Here is a 17,018-nt window from a genome sequence, read left to right as displayed (position 1 = left end):
TATTGATAATATTTATCTTTTTGCTAGAATGTCTTTTTAAGCAGCATAATGATCTTAATGTGCAATTGATTATTTATATAAAATACATGTCCTTTTTAATCAGTGAGGGCACATTTTAAAAGCACTTTAGTTTCTTTTTATAGATTCCAAGGAAGACACAATTCATATAATCTAGTCTGTGAAATGACTTGATATGTATACTTGTTTTGCCTATTGAATTTAGTTTAAATGTGATCTTTGACACTATCTTTCTACAAATGCTACCTTCAGAGTGCAATTTTTGGTGATGCCTATAATCAAGTACTGCACAATGTGACAAGCCGCAAATGCTGATGTGACGGTGCATTTGTGTTAATGTCTGCCAGGATGCAAGGTGGTGCTGCAAATGACAAACATACATATATATATATATATATATATGTATGTCCTGGATGTACTGAAACCTTCATAGAAGAATGCCATGGAAGTGTCTAAACTGTACGATAAAAACAAGAAGATGTTTCTGGTTGTAAAAATGTGTAGCCATTTTTGGTAGACTTGTAAGTAAAGTGGTGAAAGAGATGGTTTTGTATTGTAAATGTACCCCTCTTCCATTTTTTTCTGAACAGAATTATCTCTGAGGCCTTATTGAAATATGTATGTTTGTAGAAGTGGAAGTCTACTTCTGAATGCTGAAAGTATCTGTATTTCTAAAATTGATTTCAGAGTTTGCTTTAAAATCATTTTGTTTTTAATAAAGCCATTCCTAAGTAAGTGTGTGACAGCTTTGCATTGTCCTTTTAATGAGTTTCATTTGCTGGCTAAGCTTGTGATTTTTTGTTTTACTTGTTATAAAAAAGGCTCTTGAGTTAAGAGGATGTTACAGGATGAAGAAGCAGAAGGTATTAGGGAGGTAGGAGAAGAAAATGAGGATGGGAACATACATGTTTTGGGTAAAAAATAGAAATGTTATGCCTGTTCCTTCCTTTGGTACAGTTTTAAAACACCATTACTCTGAAGGAATAAAAGGCAGAGAGAAGAGTGGAGAGGGGAAGACAGGAGTGAGGGTGAGTTGCCTCTGTGAGGAGAAAGAGCCGAGGAACCGGGTGGGAGGGAAGCAGCTGTGGAGCTGCCTCGTGGTGGTAACTTGGCATTGGAGAATGTCATCAACTACCTGCTCGGCCACAACGTGTGTATGCAGAGAGCAGTTACCTGCCCAAGTTTGAGCTCCTGTAAAGCCTCACAGCTCAATGTCAGTCAGGTGAGACTCGGTGAGGAAATGTTTCTCGTTTTATGAAGGGCAGGGTTTAATGTTGAGCTGCCCTGGTCTGTGACCTTGAGTCCCTGTGAGCACGGCGGTGCCCTTCGCCACGCGCTGACGGCGGAAACCAGCCCCCAGGGCAAGGGTTGGAGGAGAGGCCGTGGCCGCCGCTCCGCGGCACGGGCCCCAGCCGCGCTTGGCCGCTGCCCCTGGCGCTGCCGTTAGCGCCGCCCCGCGCGCGGCGCCGCGCTCGCCCCGCCCCGCCGCGCTCGCCGTCCCCGCCATGGCCTTCGCCACGCGCCGCTTCGTGCGTGCCGCCTCCTCCGCCGCCGCCATGGCGGCCGCCAAGAAGCTGCTGGTCAAGCACGTCACCGTCATCGGCGCCGGCCTCATGGGCGCCGGCATCGCCCAGGTGAGCGCGGACCCGGGGGCGCCCGCGGCAGCGCGCGCGGAGGGCGCCATGGCGGCCGTTGGGCGGCCGTTAGCGGGCGCGTGCCGCACGCCCTGCATGGGGCTGCGGGCTTCGCCCGACTGCGCCTGCGTTTCTTTCCTTTTTTTTTTTTTTTTTTTTTCTTCCGTTTAAGTGCTTTCTGTGGTGGCTGCCGTACTGCCGTAGTGGGGCCGTGGTCCGGTCTGAGGGCAGGTTTCTCTACGTCGCCGCTTGGTTCCGGACCGCGGTGCATGGTCTGGGCATTTGCACGCTAATTGACTGCCTTTAGTGGCTCTTGATTGCATAGATTTGTCGCGGCTTTGGGGGCTTTATGAGGCTAGCTACAGCCTAGCTGTAGTTCACAGGCATAAAGTTTAACCAGCAAAGTTCTCATGTCCGCTCGGGGCAGCACAAGACACTGTTGCCGCTCTCTGCGCCTTCTCGCATAGTTCTCATATCTTTTCTTTCCCCCGTGCCTTTTCCAGTTAATGTTAAATCCAGATGGGATTTCAGACTTGAGGCCTGTCTGTACAGATATGGGAAAGGGGGCGTAGAGGTGGAGTAGCAGCTCTGTGCTTGGGACGAAAGTGTCACGTGCTGGGCGCGAGCGGCTGCCTTGGCCTTGCTGTTACATACCAGCCCTATTCTCCCAGCCCTCGAAGCCTGCCTCTTCGTGCTGCTGATCAGCAAAGGCAAACTAAGGAAGCACCCATTGCAGATAAAACATTACGTGTGTGAGGCAAGGATTAGGAAAACAAGTGTGTTTCTTAATTCCAGTAACTGGAGGGCCTCAGTCTTGAAACATTCTGCCCAAGTTTTCTCTCTTAGAGCTAATTGCAAGAAAGCAGCCCCAAATTACTTTAAAAATCTCTTATTTTAATACATTGTGCTTTTTATGAAAATTATTGCGTAGCATATGTTTCCAGGATGTACTCGTGTTAATGGCGGTGCTTGCCCTGGAGGAGGGGAGCTCAGCACTGTGACTAACAGGCCTGTTCAGCAAACCCCCTGGAGAGGTGGACCTGCAGGAGTGTGTGTCACACCATGAGATCTGGTGGTCTGAAACCAGAAGAACCTTGAGTTTGTAAATAGCACTGTCCTGTTTTAATGAGTTAATCCTTTTCCTTCTCAGAAATGAAGATTTTTCATGTTTCTGGCAAATCTCTAGGAGTGGATTTTTTTGTTGTTTCCTTTTTTTTTTTCTTTTTTCTTTTTTTCCCCCTTTCCTTATGGAATTAGCTAGTTGTTTATTAACTTATCTGGTAAAAACACTTCTCTGTACCTTGACACTAGAACTTGAGATTTCCGCTAAAGGAACCTTCATAATCAGCCTTTTTACAAAAGGTTGTTGCTCTCATGTTGGAGAAACCTAGGCACTGTTTAAAGGTTGTAAGTCTGTAGGGAAAATCTGCAGTTAATCTGCACATTCTGTTAGATTGCCCTTTGTTGCTGTTGTTAGGGTTTTTTTGTTTGTTTGTTTTATTTTGTTTTAGCAGCTTGTCAAAAAATAAAGTGTGATATTCAGCAGTATCTGAACTGAGGTTGCAGTCTTCTACCGCTGCAGAGGAGAGAGGTTTGGTCTGCTGACCTCTACCTCTGATTTATGCATATTAAATTCATCTCAAACCAGTGGTGACTGTAACACCAGGTGGGGAAGCTTGGGCAAGAACAGTGACAGGTTGTCTTCGGAGGACAGTTTTCTGTTCTGATTTAATCTCAGCTAACTTGTTTTGCAGTTGATCCTGTAGGCACCATTAGTTTTTAGTCCCTAGGTGCAAGTTAGATGTAAAGTGAAAGTCTACAGAATGTAAGTCCCTCAGGTGTGCAATTTAAAATAGTGGTGTGCAATTTAAAATAGTGGAAACATTGAGTGCCTAATTTTTACATCAGCTGAATATCCTTCAGTTCTTTTCTGCCTGCTTCTAGGGAGTTGTCCGCCCCAACAGAAATTAATACAATTGTTTTATTATCTTGATATCAAATCTTTTTTATTTTTATTTTTTATTTTCCAGGTTGCAGCAGCTACAGGACACACTGTGGTGTTAGTAGACCAGTCAGAAGAAATCCTTAAAAAGTCTACAAAAGGAATTGAAGAGAGCTTGAAAAGAGTGACAAAGAAGAAGTTTGCAGATAAGCCTGAGGTTGTTGTTTTTGTGTTTACACCTTTAGGGAAACTTAGGCAATACAAAACTGCCATTTTGAACTTCTGATTGCTGGCAGTTGCAGTATTATAGATCTTGTTAATATACTGGCTTGAAAAGTAAGCCTCTTCCCTATGCTGGAAGAGCCTGCATTTTCTTGGATTTTTTTGACTCAGAAAGGTTGAGAGAAGTCTTCTCTTATTTATTCTAGACTTTAGCCTTAAGATAAAGGTTTCATTAAAACACATGCTAAACTTTCTGATAAATTGTTCATTCTAATTTAATCACAAGTATCTTTATTCAATCAACTGGGAATTCATCCATTTTAGCCATAAAAATAATCATTACATAGTTTGTCATAATACCTATGTAAGGAGGCTTTTGTTGATTAAAAGCTTCAGCACAAAAAACAATTACTGCAAAGGAAATGAAATTGCAAGTTTAACTACTCTGTACCTGAACTAGAGATGCAAGATTCTGAGTGTTTACGTTAAGACCTACATACATCCAGTTACTGTGCAGCAGTTGATGCGTTTAAATTTATATCCTAAAAGTTATTTGCTGCTTTGCCTGTTTCTCTAAATTTATTTGGCTGCTTGGAAGGAGAGGAAGTGTAACATTGCACTTTACAGCAGATGCGATTTGTATTTTATACCTATTTCTCTAGATAGTATATCCTAGTATTGATGATTATCAGCATGAATGGTGCAGCACAGAAAGGAAATGAAAAAGGACTTGTTTGCCTCAGTCAGTATAGGCGAAAACCTGTAATAATAGCAGTATAACTAGAGCAATATAATTACCTACACATAATTACAGAGACTCCAAATCCTGCTTTGCAGATGCTTTTAATCTAAAAGCAAGTTGTGCACATGATGTGGTTATACTTCAAATATGACATTGTATTTTTAGTATGCAGGTATGTTTTTACTTGTGTTAGGTTTCTATTTTCTTTTTTTTTGAAAGTCTTTCATTTGTGTTTGATTTTTGTCTTCACAAACAAGAGTCAGTGATTGGCAGTTTTGCTAGTCAGAAGATAGAGATTTTTTTTCCCCTCATTTCTAGCAAAAACTAGGGTGAAGATTGTGCTTTTATGCTGAAGGTTGAACTTGGGAATGGATTGAATAGCCTTCCTGAAATATGCTAGGAACTTTCTCATCGATTTTGAAATGTAGCAGAATGCTCTAAGTTTTGAGGGCTTAAATACACTTCAGAGGATCTATATGGGATTTCCGTATAGAAATAAATGAAATCATTGTAAATAGAATTTGGAACTTGTTGAAATCTTTCAGGCTGGCACTGAGTTCATTGAGAAGACCTTGAAGAACCTGACAACAAGCACGGATGCAGTAGCAGTGGTCCACAGCACAGATCTGGTGATAGAAGCTATTGTGGAGAATCAGGAAATAAAAAATGAGCTCTTCAAGACGCTGGATAAGTTTGCTCCAGAGTGGGTATATTTTTTCTGTTACTTTTTGAAACTTACATCTTTATCTTCTGTCTTTCTTTAAAGCCTTAATTCTCCATTTTCTTAAAAACATATTTTTTTCCCCTCAGACTAATAGGGAATGTAGTAGAGAATATTTGACAGGTGCAGATGTTCCAGACATTTTCAGATGCATAGACTGGATTTATTTATTTCTTGCATTGCTTCGTGTAGGGGGCTTCATCTTATGTTTGGATATAAACAGGTCTGTGATATGTTTCATCTACTCAAAAGATTTAAAAGTCTTCTTTTCCAAGTCATTCTAAGTATTCCTTTCAGCTACCAACAAATTTTTCATATTGAAGAAAAGCATGAGGAAGACTAAAATTTTCTGCAGCAGATTAACTTTAATTAGCATAAGCCTGTCAAATTGCTAAATAGAAAATGTTTTTGTGCAGCTTATACTTAATATTTTGCATCTGTTGTGCTTGGGATCTTTCATAATGATAGTTTTATAGAAGCATGAAATGAACTGGCTACTCCTTTTTATGCAAATTCTGTGTACTTAACATTCAGTCCTGCAATTGATCTGAAAGTTGGTTAGTTTTTTATTTTTTTTTCTCCTTACTGATGAAGAAAAAGGAAGTAAATGGTGAATCTAAGCTGCAGGATAACAGCATATCTGAAAGAAAGAAATGCCAGTAAAGTTATGAAACATAATAGCAGCCAAGTGTTTAAAATACTAGCTGTGAGATACAAATGGAAATTTTTAGTTATGTGAGAAATACAGGGAGTTTGACTTCATGTGAATAACATGAGGGAAAAGCAGAAATGTTCAGTCAGTATTTTCCCATGTTTATATTGATGCAATTGGTTTTATTTACTGTATTTGATAAGCTGATGTAATATAAAGCAAGAGGTGTCAGTGCTGTTGTCATACAGCCTTTGCTAAGATTTCAACATCAACTTCACAATTTAAACCAGTTGACTGTTACATTAACATAGGAGGGGCAGTAGACTTGAGGTTGATTGATGTCTTAAGATTTATTTAAAGATGATTTTAATTGAGTCCTTGGAAGATTTTTGTTTCTGTGACCCTTTAGACATTGATGACACTTTGAACTGTATGTTATAGGCAAAGTTTATGTATGAGGGCATGTGTTAATGCAAATCTTCAGGCTTACCAGAGGGGTAGCTGATGGGTAGCTATGTGCCTGTGTTATTAACTTTCCATATAACATGAAGAATTATGGAAATGTGAAACTTTGTGCTTTTCTTCCTTTGTACTGTATCCCACTTGTGTCCCACTTGCTTCTTCAGATGCGACAGGTGTATATTTATTTCCTATATTTGATTTACAGCAACAAAGATAAGTCTTCCTATTTTTTTCAGGCATTTAAACACTGCAGTACCTTTGCAAACAGGAGCATCATGAATATGTGCTCCTGAATTTTGAAGTATCTGCTTTCATAAACTTCTGCTTTCTTTCTTCCTGGTAATCTCTGGGTGGTGGGAATGCAGGAAACTTATCTAGAAACTGGCTAGTGTTTCTGGATTTTTCAATATGTTCAGAATCAGTGTGCTTTAAAACTGGATAAGAAGAAGTGTTCTTCAGATTCACTGTCAAAAAAGAGATGAACTATAACAGTAAGTTTTATCAAATAGGTTTCTCTTGAGTTTAATTCTGGTTTTCATTTCGTCCTGTGACCCACTAGATGGCACCAAAAGAAAGCACACTGATGCCTGGAAAAGCTCTTTTAGAGCTTTGCTAATATTGCTGCTTTCAAAAGCCTTTGAACTCAGCTGTCACTTGAAGATTAGATTGTGTACCTAAGTCATGGAAGTATTTTTCTTCCATTGTAAACTCAGTTTAAATCAATTGGTTGATCAGAACAGAAAGTGTAAATAAAACACCCTCGAGTGCAGTACAAATTTAATTACATTTTTTTTCGTATGACGTTGTGTGAGATTAAGGCACAAATATGATGCTAAAGTCTTTTATTGTAAGTGCATTATTTTGTCTGATGTAATCTCTGCTAGGTTTAGATTTGGGTTGAAAATATTTTTATATGAATATTTTGGTTCTCTGTGTGTAGTGACAGATTTTTAGTAAAGATAAGCATCTTTCAAATGGGGGGTCAAAATTCTGGAATACAGAATATTCTTTTTATTACTCCACCTCAAAATATGTAGGACCTGCTTTATGGTGAGGAAGCAACTAAAGTACTTTTGTAAAAATTATGAATAGAAAGTCTCAGAATTTTTTATTTCCATCTCCTAAAGCAATTCTCAAAATGTCAACATAAATAATAAAATGGAAGTCAGAGCATGTTTTTTATCCTAAAATGCTATCTTTTAATGGCCCTGTGTGATGTCTCCATGACTTGCACATAACTGTGAAAGCTCTGTTGTGAAGCTAATTTACATCTTGGTAGAATGTAAATGAATTGCTAGTACAGATTGACATTTGACCAGTCCAGTAGGATAACCTTTTGGAAGGTAGATAGGATATAGTCCAAAATGGAAGGTATGGTTTCATGTCTAATTTAACTGCTGATTTTTGCAGCTCATGTGAGTTTTCTGAAAATATCGCTCATAGAATCATAGAATGCTTAAGGTTGAAAGGGACCTCTAGAGGTCATCTAGTCCAACCCCCCTGCACACACAGGGTCACCTAGAGCACTTTCCTGTGTGCTGTCGGTTTGACAGGGATGTGAAGGCACTGCAATATTTCTAAAATAAAGCATTATGCAAATAGTAAATCGGGTACATGCCTGTGAAAAGGATTTCATATATATAAATGTCTTAAAGTGAGTTTTTAAATTTTTTTTATATCCCTTGAAGTATTCCTTTTTGCATCCCTTGTAGCTGTTTTTTGTTCTGCCTTTTCATTGGCTCTTTTCTCTGGTAGTAATCTTGTTTATGAGGTCTCTAACTGATGATTATTAAAAATATTCCAAATATTTTTAGATTCCAAAAATTTGAGATGTCAAAAGGTTTGATTTCTGTAGATGTCTAAATGATTTAAAATAACAAATTCCATTAGCTTTCCATGATTACTGAATAAATTTTCTGGAGCAGGTTTGGAGTAGGTTGTTAATTATGTTTTTTCTTTAACTTAAAAATCCATGTGCTTGATGTACTGAAGTGTTCAACATACTTTACCTGGAGTTGTAATCCCACACAGCGCTGCTTCCAGTGGTGTTTTTTTTTTTTTCTCTCCTTTCCTTGTCATTGCTCATTGCTGTATTTATACTTCATCAAAAAGATAAGTTTGATCTACAGGGATATATCTAAGTCTATGGATGTCTACTCCGGTCTTCCACTGTCAGAACATCTATGTCAGAAACATAGATGTCAATTTTATTTTATATATATATATATGCACATACACACACACACACACATATATATACATATATATATATAAATTTTTTTCTGTCTCTCTCTCCAGGCATACAATCTTTGCAAGCAACACTTCATCCTTGCAAATCACCCAGTTGGCCAACTCAACCACCAGGCAGGACCGTTTTGGTGGTCTCCATTTCTTCAATCCTGTGCCTATGATGAAGCTTGTGGAGGTAACTGTCTAATAATAATGTAATAAGATTTAAAAATACTGAAATATTTATTAGAAGTCATTTCAATCTTGCATAAATGTGACTCAGATATTTTTATATAACTTAAAAGTAAAAACTACTACTATCTCCTTTCCCCTGAGAAAGGGTGCCTGCTACCGTTGGTTTTGTGTTGACCTCATCATTAGTCATCGGATGACTGGGAGAGAACTCTTAAGCAACTTAGAAGTATTTCCAACTTGGAGTTCAACCATAATACTTACGTATTGCAATTTGCTTGACAGTTACTGCACGTGGAGATTGAGTTTCGACACAGATATCACAACCAGTTTAGCTTCTGCAAATCATTATTTTTTTATGTTGGGTGTCTAATACATAACTTAATGCATTCACACTCTAGTAAATGTTCTGGGAAAGACTACACATGGCAAAAGGAAAATACTCCTTTGAGAAGAAAATCAGATGGGAAGGTACTACTTGAAAGCTAGCAGGCTATTCCAAATTCGAAAAACAGATTTTCATTTTTCTTTAATTGCCTGTGGTCGTGATTCGTTTGGACAAGTAATGTTGTGTCCTTTACATAAACAGCGGTGTGTGTAAATATATTTCTCTAGAATCATGTCAATATGTTCTCAAGACAACAGAGACTATGTGCTTGTAAAGTTGTTCTGTTACACTGTAATCTTTGAATGGGATTCTGAAAAGATGTTTTTACCATTCATACCAGGTAAATGGGGAAGTTTTCCAAACAAACATTTAATTTCAAAATATGAAAAATGCTTTGGCTGTCTTTTTAAAAATAGCTTTCTGTCTCTGCTGCATATATAATAATCAAATTTGTGTTTTGCAACACACATTTTGTGAATTTTTGTAATAGAATTCTGAACTGTGGTTTGCTGTCATACCATGAGGTGAGAAAGATTCTGCTTAAAAATGTATTTGTTCTCGCTTACTTCCCTTGTCTAGGTTATCAAGACACCAATGACCAGCCAAAAGACTTTTGAATCGCTTGTGGATTTCAGCAAAGCAGTGGGAAAGAGTCCTGTCAGTTGTAAGGTGAATACCTTTGGATTATGAGGGAGGGTGTGCAGTGTTGAGAACATCTATTCCCTCTTAAAACTGTTTGGTTTAAGGTGGTAGTTTCTGTTAAATTGTAAGTGCACATCAAGAATGTTCAGGCTGCTTTTAGTCTAGATCACCTTTTCTCCATTAGAAATATTTGATAAAGGAAGCCTCCCCTTTTACCCCAAGTTCCTCTAAGTAGGGTGACTCTAGTCTAAGCATTCTGTATCAGTTTCATATTAACTTCATCTGAGAGCAAATATATTTTCGTGGAAGCGTTGGTGTTTGCTACTGAAGTGATTTAACTTTCAGAAATGTAGTTTAGCAGTGAGCAGTGGGGTAGAAGTACACTGCTTAGCAGGAATACTTCTTGCAATGCAAGCACACAAAAAGCCATGAGGAAAAGAATACTCTTTTTTAACCTTCAGATACAGTATCAGCATAACTTTGCTAAGGAGAAGATTTTTACCAACTGACTGTACTGAGTTGTTTTAAGGTTTACTGAGTTGGACTTGTGGTCATGAATGCTTGCATACTGTTCCTTGTTTGTGAAATTCATCCTTTATTGCTCAATAGTGAGCAGATTTAATCAGATGAAAAATATAGTTTAGAGCATTCCAAAACTTGATGATTCAAAAAAGTGTCATCTTGCCCTTATTCAGTTTGTCATATAGTGTTTTGAGTATAGTACTGGTGAAGAATTTTTATCTAGAATCCTTTTTTTTTTTTTTTTTTTTTTTTTTTTGTAGGATACTCCAGGGTTTATTGTTAACCGTCTCTTGGTGCCATATATGCTTGAAGCTGTTCGACTCTTTGAGAGAGGTACTTATAGTGGTACTTACTTCAGGAGAAGTTGACATATTACTCTGCTAAATAATAAATATCTTCAGAAAAAGCGTTGGGATTCCATTGCAACTTCCATACCTCAGAGGGTGGAAATGAGAATTGGAGGTAGTGTACTTTAAATATCAGCCACTGTGTGGAGTTGAAAGGATCTTGTCTTCATTTTGAAATGCCAGTGTATGCAGAGACAGAAGTTACTAATTCCCTGTGTGGGAAACTTCTGGTGCTGGAAGATGTTTCTGGTTTGGGGATGGGAGGCAAGTGTAATGCCATTGTAAAAATACCCTCAGCCAATTGCTTAGGAAATCCCTTCTCCCTCCACCAAGAAGCCATTATGAAAGTGCCTGGATATTCCGTCAAGGGACCATTAGGAAAGTTCTCCCGAGGTCAATTATATAGGGCTTGCTAGTGAAAACACCAATTCACACACAATTTTCAGGTAAGGAGTATAAAACTCTCTATCATCCAGTAGTGGTATTGGAATACAGGTGACCTGAGGTGAATCCTGTTGCCCCTGAAAACCTCTTGTTCCTCTTCGGTGGCTTTTTTTTAGACCTGTGTTCTTTAGGAAATTCCATTTAAATGCTGGTTGTTTTCACATTAATAATGAGCATAGGTAGAAATAATTACAATCGCTGAAGAAATGCTTAATTTACAATGCATAAATAATCATTTTGAAAAGAAATGTAGCTTATAATGTGAATGAACAGAGAGGAAATTAGAGTGTGGCAGAAAAGTGTTCTCTTCGTAGCTGCATACTACTAAGAACATTATTTGAAACGTTTTGTTTTTGGAAGCACCACTTTCTTAAAGATGAAAGCTATTCATTATCTGAATTCCTCCAAATATACTTTAAATATTAAAGTATCTTTTATAGCACATGGGAGGGATGGTTTGATCTCTAGGAATAAATATAAACCCAACACTACTTGTTTATCCATCAACAAATGTACCTAATTACATCTCAAAGAGGGGAAGAGCAAATTTCAGTGACTTGAAAGGAAGGCATGGATGTGAGGGGGCATTACTCTCTTAGAAAAATATCACAATTCTTCTGAATAGTTTGTGGATTTGTTTTACTATATGTAAAAAAAATGCCTTTAAGTGGCTTGTATCACTGTGCATGTTCCAGGAGACAAAAGAACTTAGTTAAATATAGAGAAAAACAGTCAGTGAATTTATATATTAAAATTGACTGTTACCTGCCCAGGCAATCCAATACTTTGATTTCATCTTTATTCTGTTTGTAGTTTTTTCAACAGAGGGATATTTCCAAGCTTGTTAAAGCTCATTTATTGACTCTTGACTCTTAAGAAACCGGTTTTAAAAGATGGTTAATGTTTTGAGAAGCCTGATGGCTATCTTTTGATTCATATTTTCTGTTGAATCAGGCTAAATTTTTATCACCTCGCTTGTATTAATTTTTAGAGTAGACTCTTGAGTCAGATTGTCATTTACATTAATGAGGAATTTGGGTCTCTTTCCTGACAATACTGAACATTGAAATACCATTTTATTAGGTCAATCTTGAGTCTTTATTTATGCAAAATCTCCATGGTTTAAATGGTTAAAGATTTGCATGCTTTTGCATAGGCAAAATACACTTAGCAGATTAACAGAGGTTTAAACAGGGGACATATTATAAATATTGATGTGTAATAGTCTGTTTTCACTCTTTTTAATGAAAACCTAAAAAGCAAAGTCAGTCAAGTTTCTGTGGAAGTTTCCTATATCCTAGTAGATCTAAGAATAAGCTAGGGTACAGCTCTTGTTTGTCCCTTTACCCTTTTTAATTGTGTTGTAATGCTGCTAATTTCCTGCAGACAGTTCATATTTGTGAATTACCATTAGCTGTAAGGTGGCAAAGTGCCAGGTCTAACAGTCCAAGTGTGCCAATTCCATTGATAGAGGTAAACGTAACTGTCAACCTCAAATATGTTGAGTGTTTACATGTGTTTGACTTCAGGGAACTTAAATTATGCTGGCATTGTGAAACGTAGAGGCTAAGTTTTCCCCCTTTCTCGCAAATAAGAAAGCAGATAAAAAAAGAGAACAGTAAAGAATAAAGGGAGATACATTAAAATCAGTGTTATTTAATACAAAGTTATCAGTGATGTTTTTCTACTTACAGGAGTTTTTGAAAATGTATTTCTGAGTTTCTGTGATTTAGGTGCATGTACAGACTTTGCCTGCTAAGCTTGTGCTTAACAGGTATTTCCGGGGTTTGCATAGCTTGATTGCTTTTTATAGGATCTCCAAATGTGCAGTAGAAATAAACAGTAGAGATGTGCCTGCCTCCACAGCAATATAAATCATACTCCCAGCCAAAGAAAGAAAGGAAGGTTGTCTGTGACTAATGCAGTCAGTGCAGGATTTGTAAACTGCATAGCCACTGACTGAAGCAGATGGTGTCGATTTTTGCCTCTGCTAGAAACTCTTGATTCTTTATAGCGATGGATGCTTCCTCCAGGCTTTCTGGTAGGTTGAGCCTGGTACATAGAAATGCAAGAGGAAAGCAGGAAGGGAGGAAGCAGGCCTGCAGTCCTTTGGTGAGAGAGATTTAACTTTGTATTCCAGCACATATTTTTGTGTGTGCTGACTCCAGTTTTTGTGGTTCTGAAACGTGCAGAGAATTCAGTGAAGAGATCACCAGCATGAAATAACACCCTGTTAATTATTTATAAGTGGTGGCAAGGAGATGCAGAATCCTCTCTGTTCATCAAACTGTCAATCTTTTCTCTAGGAGATGCATCAAAGGAAGATATTGATGTTGCTATGAAGCTTGGGGCTGGCTATCCCATGGGTCCATTTGAATTGCTGGATTATGTTGGACTGGATACTAGTAAATACATTATAGATGGTACTGTTTGCTTATTTTCTTTTCTTTCTCTCTCTCTTTTTTTTTTTTAGCTAAATCGTAGGTAAATGTTGTAATCTGACTCCTCACTAGTTTGAATAGAATGTTTATGGTGCAGCCTTGTAACTGTTGAGGAGAAAGGAACAGGAATTCAACCACACAGAGTAGTCGACCTTGGTTGTGGTCCCATCTCCTTTGCTAATCCTTGCCATGGCTACTGCTGCAGCAACTGCAAAATCATAAGCTGTTGCTGAAATATAGGTGCCTGTTTTCTAAGTGAAAACTGGTCTAGAAACTGTCTTAAAGTAAATAATAATAATAATAATATAATAAAAAGAAGGCAGCCCAAATGGACAAATCTTGCCTTTCCCCTCCCTCTTCCGCACCCATTAAGGTACACGAGGCAGAAATAATGTGCCCTTGCTATCATTTTTAGCTTTGATTTTTGTGACATCTTCAGTTTCTTTGGAGACCTGTGCATATGGGCATGCACATGATATGAGGAAAGAGAAAACTCTTTACCCAAGCAGTTTCTGTGCTTTATGTGGAGACGTCTTGCTGTATTCTTTTTTTTTTTTTTTTTGGAAAATTTACCTCTTTAAAGTGAATGTAGGTACTCTATTTCATATCAGATATGAATTAGGAATAGAGTTTGCATAGAGTTTGCATATTGTATGAAAATAGAGTTGGCCACTTTTTAATGACAGGATCATCAGAAGTGTTTATGGAACAGCATAAAAAAGTGTATGTCTAATATAGCACTGGCTTTGAGATATGACAAAAATGGTAGCAGGGTGTAGCACATTTTGAAGGCAGACATACATTAGTCAGAGACAGTCAAGCAATGTATAATTTCAGTCAGTGTTCTGGAGCAGGGTTGTGTTCTCTAACTGACCATGTCTTTCACAGATAGAAATTCAAGTTGAATCTCTTTTTAGCTGACCCTTTCTTTTTCTTAGTCTTTTGCTTTCTTTTATTTTAAAGATTCTCACTTGTTTTTAAAGTATTAAAAATCCCCAATTCTTCAGCTTACAAGAATAAAGTCTTCTGAGTAGACTGTGCCTAAAAACTAATTGCTAGACTTGCTCATGATTATGAAGTGAGCTGTGCTTTATGAAGCACAGAAACTTTATGAAGGTTTGGGAGAGTCTAGAATAAATTTCAAACTTCTTTCAGTTTGCTAAACTTTTAAGTTTTTTTTCCAAGGAGATGAAAATCTCTGTCTTTCCATATAAACAGGACTATTACTAATCCATGCACTTTTTTGCTTCCACCAGGATGGCATGCGTTAGAACCCAACAATCCTCTTTTTGCTCCCAGCCCTCTGCTGAATAAACTGGTAGAAGAGAAGAAGCTGGGTAAGAAGACTGGAGAAGGATTTTACAAATACAAATGAACTCCAAAATTTGGGAGCTGTTAAACTTATCTGTGTATGCTATTCAGCATTTCCAGACTACAGGTGAATTCTGCTTATGCCCTCCCAAGGATGGCATGAGCTGCATTTAGAGCATAATCCACCTCTGAACTGATTGTACTACTTAACAATTTATGTGCCAAAAGCATGTTTTGGTAGATTAATTTGTCTTGAAATTCTGAAAAGCTTTACATGTACAGTGCCTTCATGCAGATATTGATTCTCTCCCCCCCAAGTGCAGGACATACTGGCAAGTGAATTTATGTATTTTCACATGTTGTTTTATTAACAGGGAAAAAATCTGAACAATAAGTAAATTTTCATGAAAATAAATTTTTCAACAATTGTATACTGAATGCCCTGATTTCAATTGATGTACTTGGTCGTAGTCCACTGGGTGGCAGTCTTTTTGCGCGCTGGCAGATGCAGAGGTGGAAAGGCAGTATGTTGTTGTGTTAGGATTTTTCTTAATTGCAGTGCTAATCTGTAGGTGTAAATTACAGTGTCACAGAATCACAGGAAAACATTTTGTACATTTGTACTTGCACCACTTTGCACCAGCCTTGAACAAGCTTATGCTTTTGAGTGTAATATTAAAAACAACAAAAAAACCCTGCAGAGACAGGCTATCACCTGCACAGAAGAGTCCCAATACTGCCTTTAAAAGAAAACTCTGTATTTCTATTTGGATTTCCAGGCTTTTTCAATTGCAGGTCTAGGGCTACCTTTTGCTAGTTGCTATAGAAACATAATGAAGGTGTTTCCTAATTTGATGAATTTAGTACATAGATTTGTTTTTAATAACTAGACTAGGAAGCTTATAAAGTCTTCTGTATACTTTTTGAGACCTATAAATTGGCCTTATTTAGTGGCACTTCATTCTAAGTGTCATTTTTCACTACAGCACTACTCTACTATTGCCATCAAGTACTTCAGGAGATTGAAACAGCAATCCATGCTGTGTAAATAGGTGTGGCTAGTGGTGTGAGACACCTTGTGCTTTGTAACTTTATTTCCTTGGGGCCTAGCAGAGTCCGGATTTGTTCTTGATGGGAGTGCTGCAAGGCTGCCTCTTCTCCAGCTGCTGGAGAGCACATGAGTGTGAGGGTTGGAGCTCCAGTTTAATTGAGTAGTAGCTTGCTTTTATTATATGTATTTTGGATCTGTAAACTGAGTGCTCATATATATATTTTTAATTAAAGAAATGATGGATAAATATTTAACTCTCATATGCCTCTTCCTCCCTGTTCTAACGCCCAACACAGATTATCTGTAAAGAAAGTGAGGCTCGTGTGCTAAGTTGATTGCACATAATCACACAAGAAGTTACTGAGAGGGGAATAAAAATTGTTGTTTCTTTGGATCCAGGATCCTCATTCCATATTTTTTGCTTTTCAGTTGCTTGTCATGAAAGAGTGTCAAAAGAAAGAAATCATACCGTGGACAGTCTCTTTCCTTTTATAAAATTGTTAATGTGAAGTTGAATTGTTTTTTCTAAACTAAAGTCTACTTCTTGTGCCTAAAGTCCGTTTCACTTGAAGGTTCTTAGTGCCTCTGTCAATCTAGTTAATCTTAAGTGCTGCAGGAGCAATTAGCTTCAGAGCTGCTGTTTTCATTATTAATTAAGAACGGGAAAATTTGTATTACTCTTGTACCTTAACAATGCACGTTCTTTTTTTAGAAAAATAACATTGGTAAGAATTGTTGTTTTACTCAAAAGATCATCTTTCCTTTTAATTTGGAAAGGCTTAGGTTTAAAGCACAGCATGGACTGTTTAATAATAAATGTGCAAAATATTTTTCACCAATGTAGATGTGATATTTCAGAAAAATAAACTTTCTCTAAAAGAGCGTTTGCCTTTCAGGAGGTCTAACAGCTACAGTATGTATGTATGCAATATATACAAGAAAACTGAAAGAGGCATTTTTAAGTTTGGCTTGCTATTTCAGAATAAACTTCTTTTTCTCTGTAGCAAATGGGACACATGGAGGTACTTTGCTGGTGGGCACGGATGGTTTATTCTGTC

At 37.7% G+C, this 17,018-nt stretch overlaps 1 protein-coding gene across 1 annotated transcript; it reads left to right on the top strand.

Moving 5' to 3' along the window:
- The first annotated feature begins 1,512 nt into the window (after nt 1-1,512).
- Nucleotides 1,513-15,203, top strand: HADH (hydroxyacyl-CoA dehydrogenase). Its single transcript, XM_088523984.1, has 8 exons — nt 1,513-1,652; nt 3,683-3,811; nt 5,104-5,261; nt 8,692-8,818; nt 9,782-9,871; nt 10,627-10,699; nt 13,464-13,580; nt 14,855-15,203. Exons 1-8 carry the CDS (start codon nt 1,524-1,526, stop codon nt 14,971-14,973), a joined length of 942 nt encoding a protein of 313 aa, XP_088380110.1. The 5' UTR covers nt 1,513-1,523; the 3' UTR covers nt 14,974-15,203.
- The last annotated feature ends 1,815 nt before the right edge of the window (nt 15,204-17,018 follow it).

The sequence above is a fragment of the Tinamus guttatus genome, unplaced genomic scaffold (assembly GCF_059628265.1).
Source record: "Tinamus guttatus ecotype Peru unplaced genomic scaffold, ASM5962826v1 Tinamus_guttatus_pri_ptg000202l, whole genome shotgun sequence".
NCBI classification, from domain to species: domain Eukaryota; kingdom Metazoa; phylum Chordata; class Aves; order Tinamiformes; family Tinamidae; genus Tinamus; species Tinamus guttatus.
Note: the sequence above shows the minus strand (reverse complement) of the source record. Positions and strands in the feature narration are given on the sequence as shown.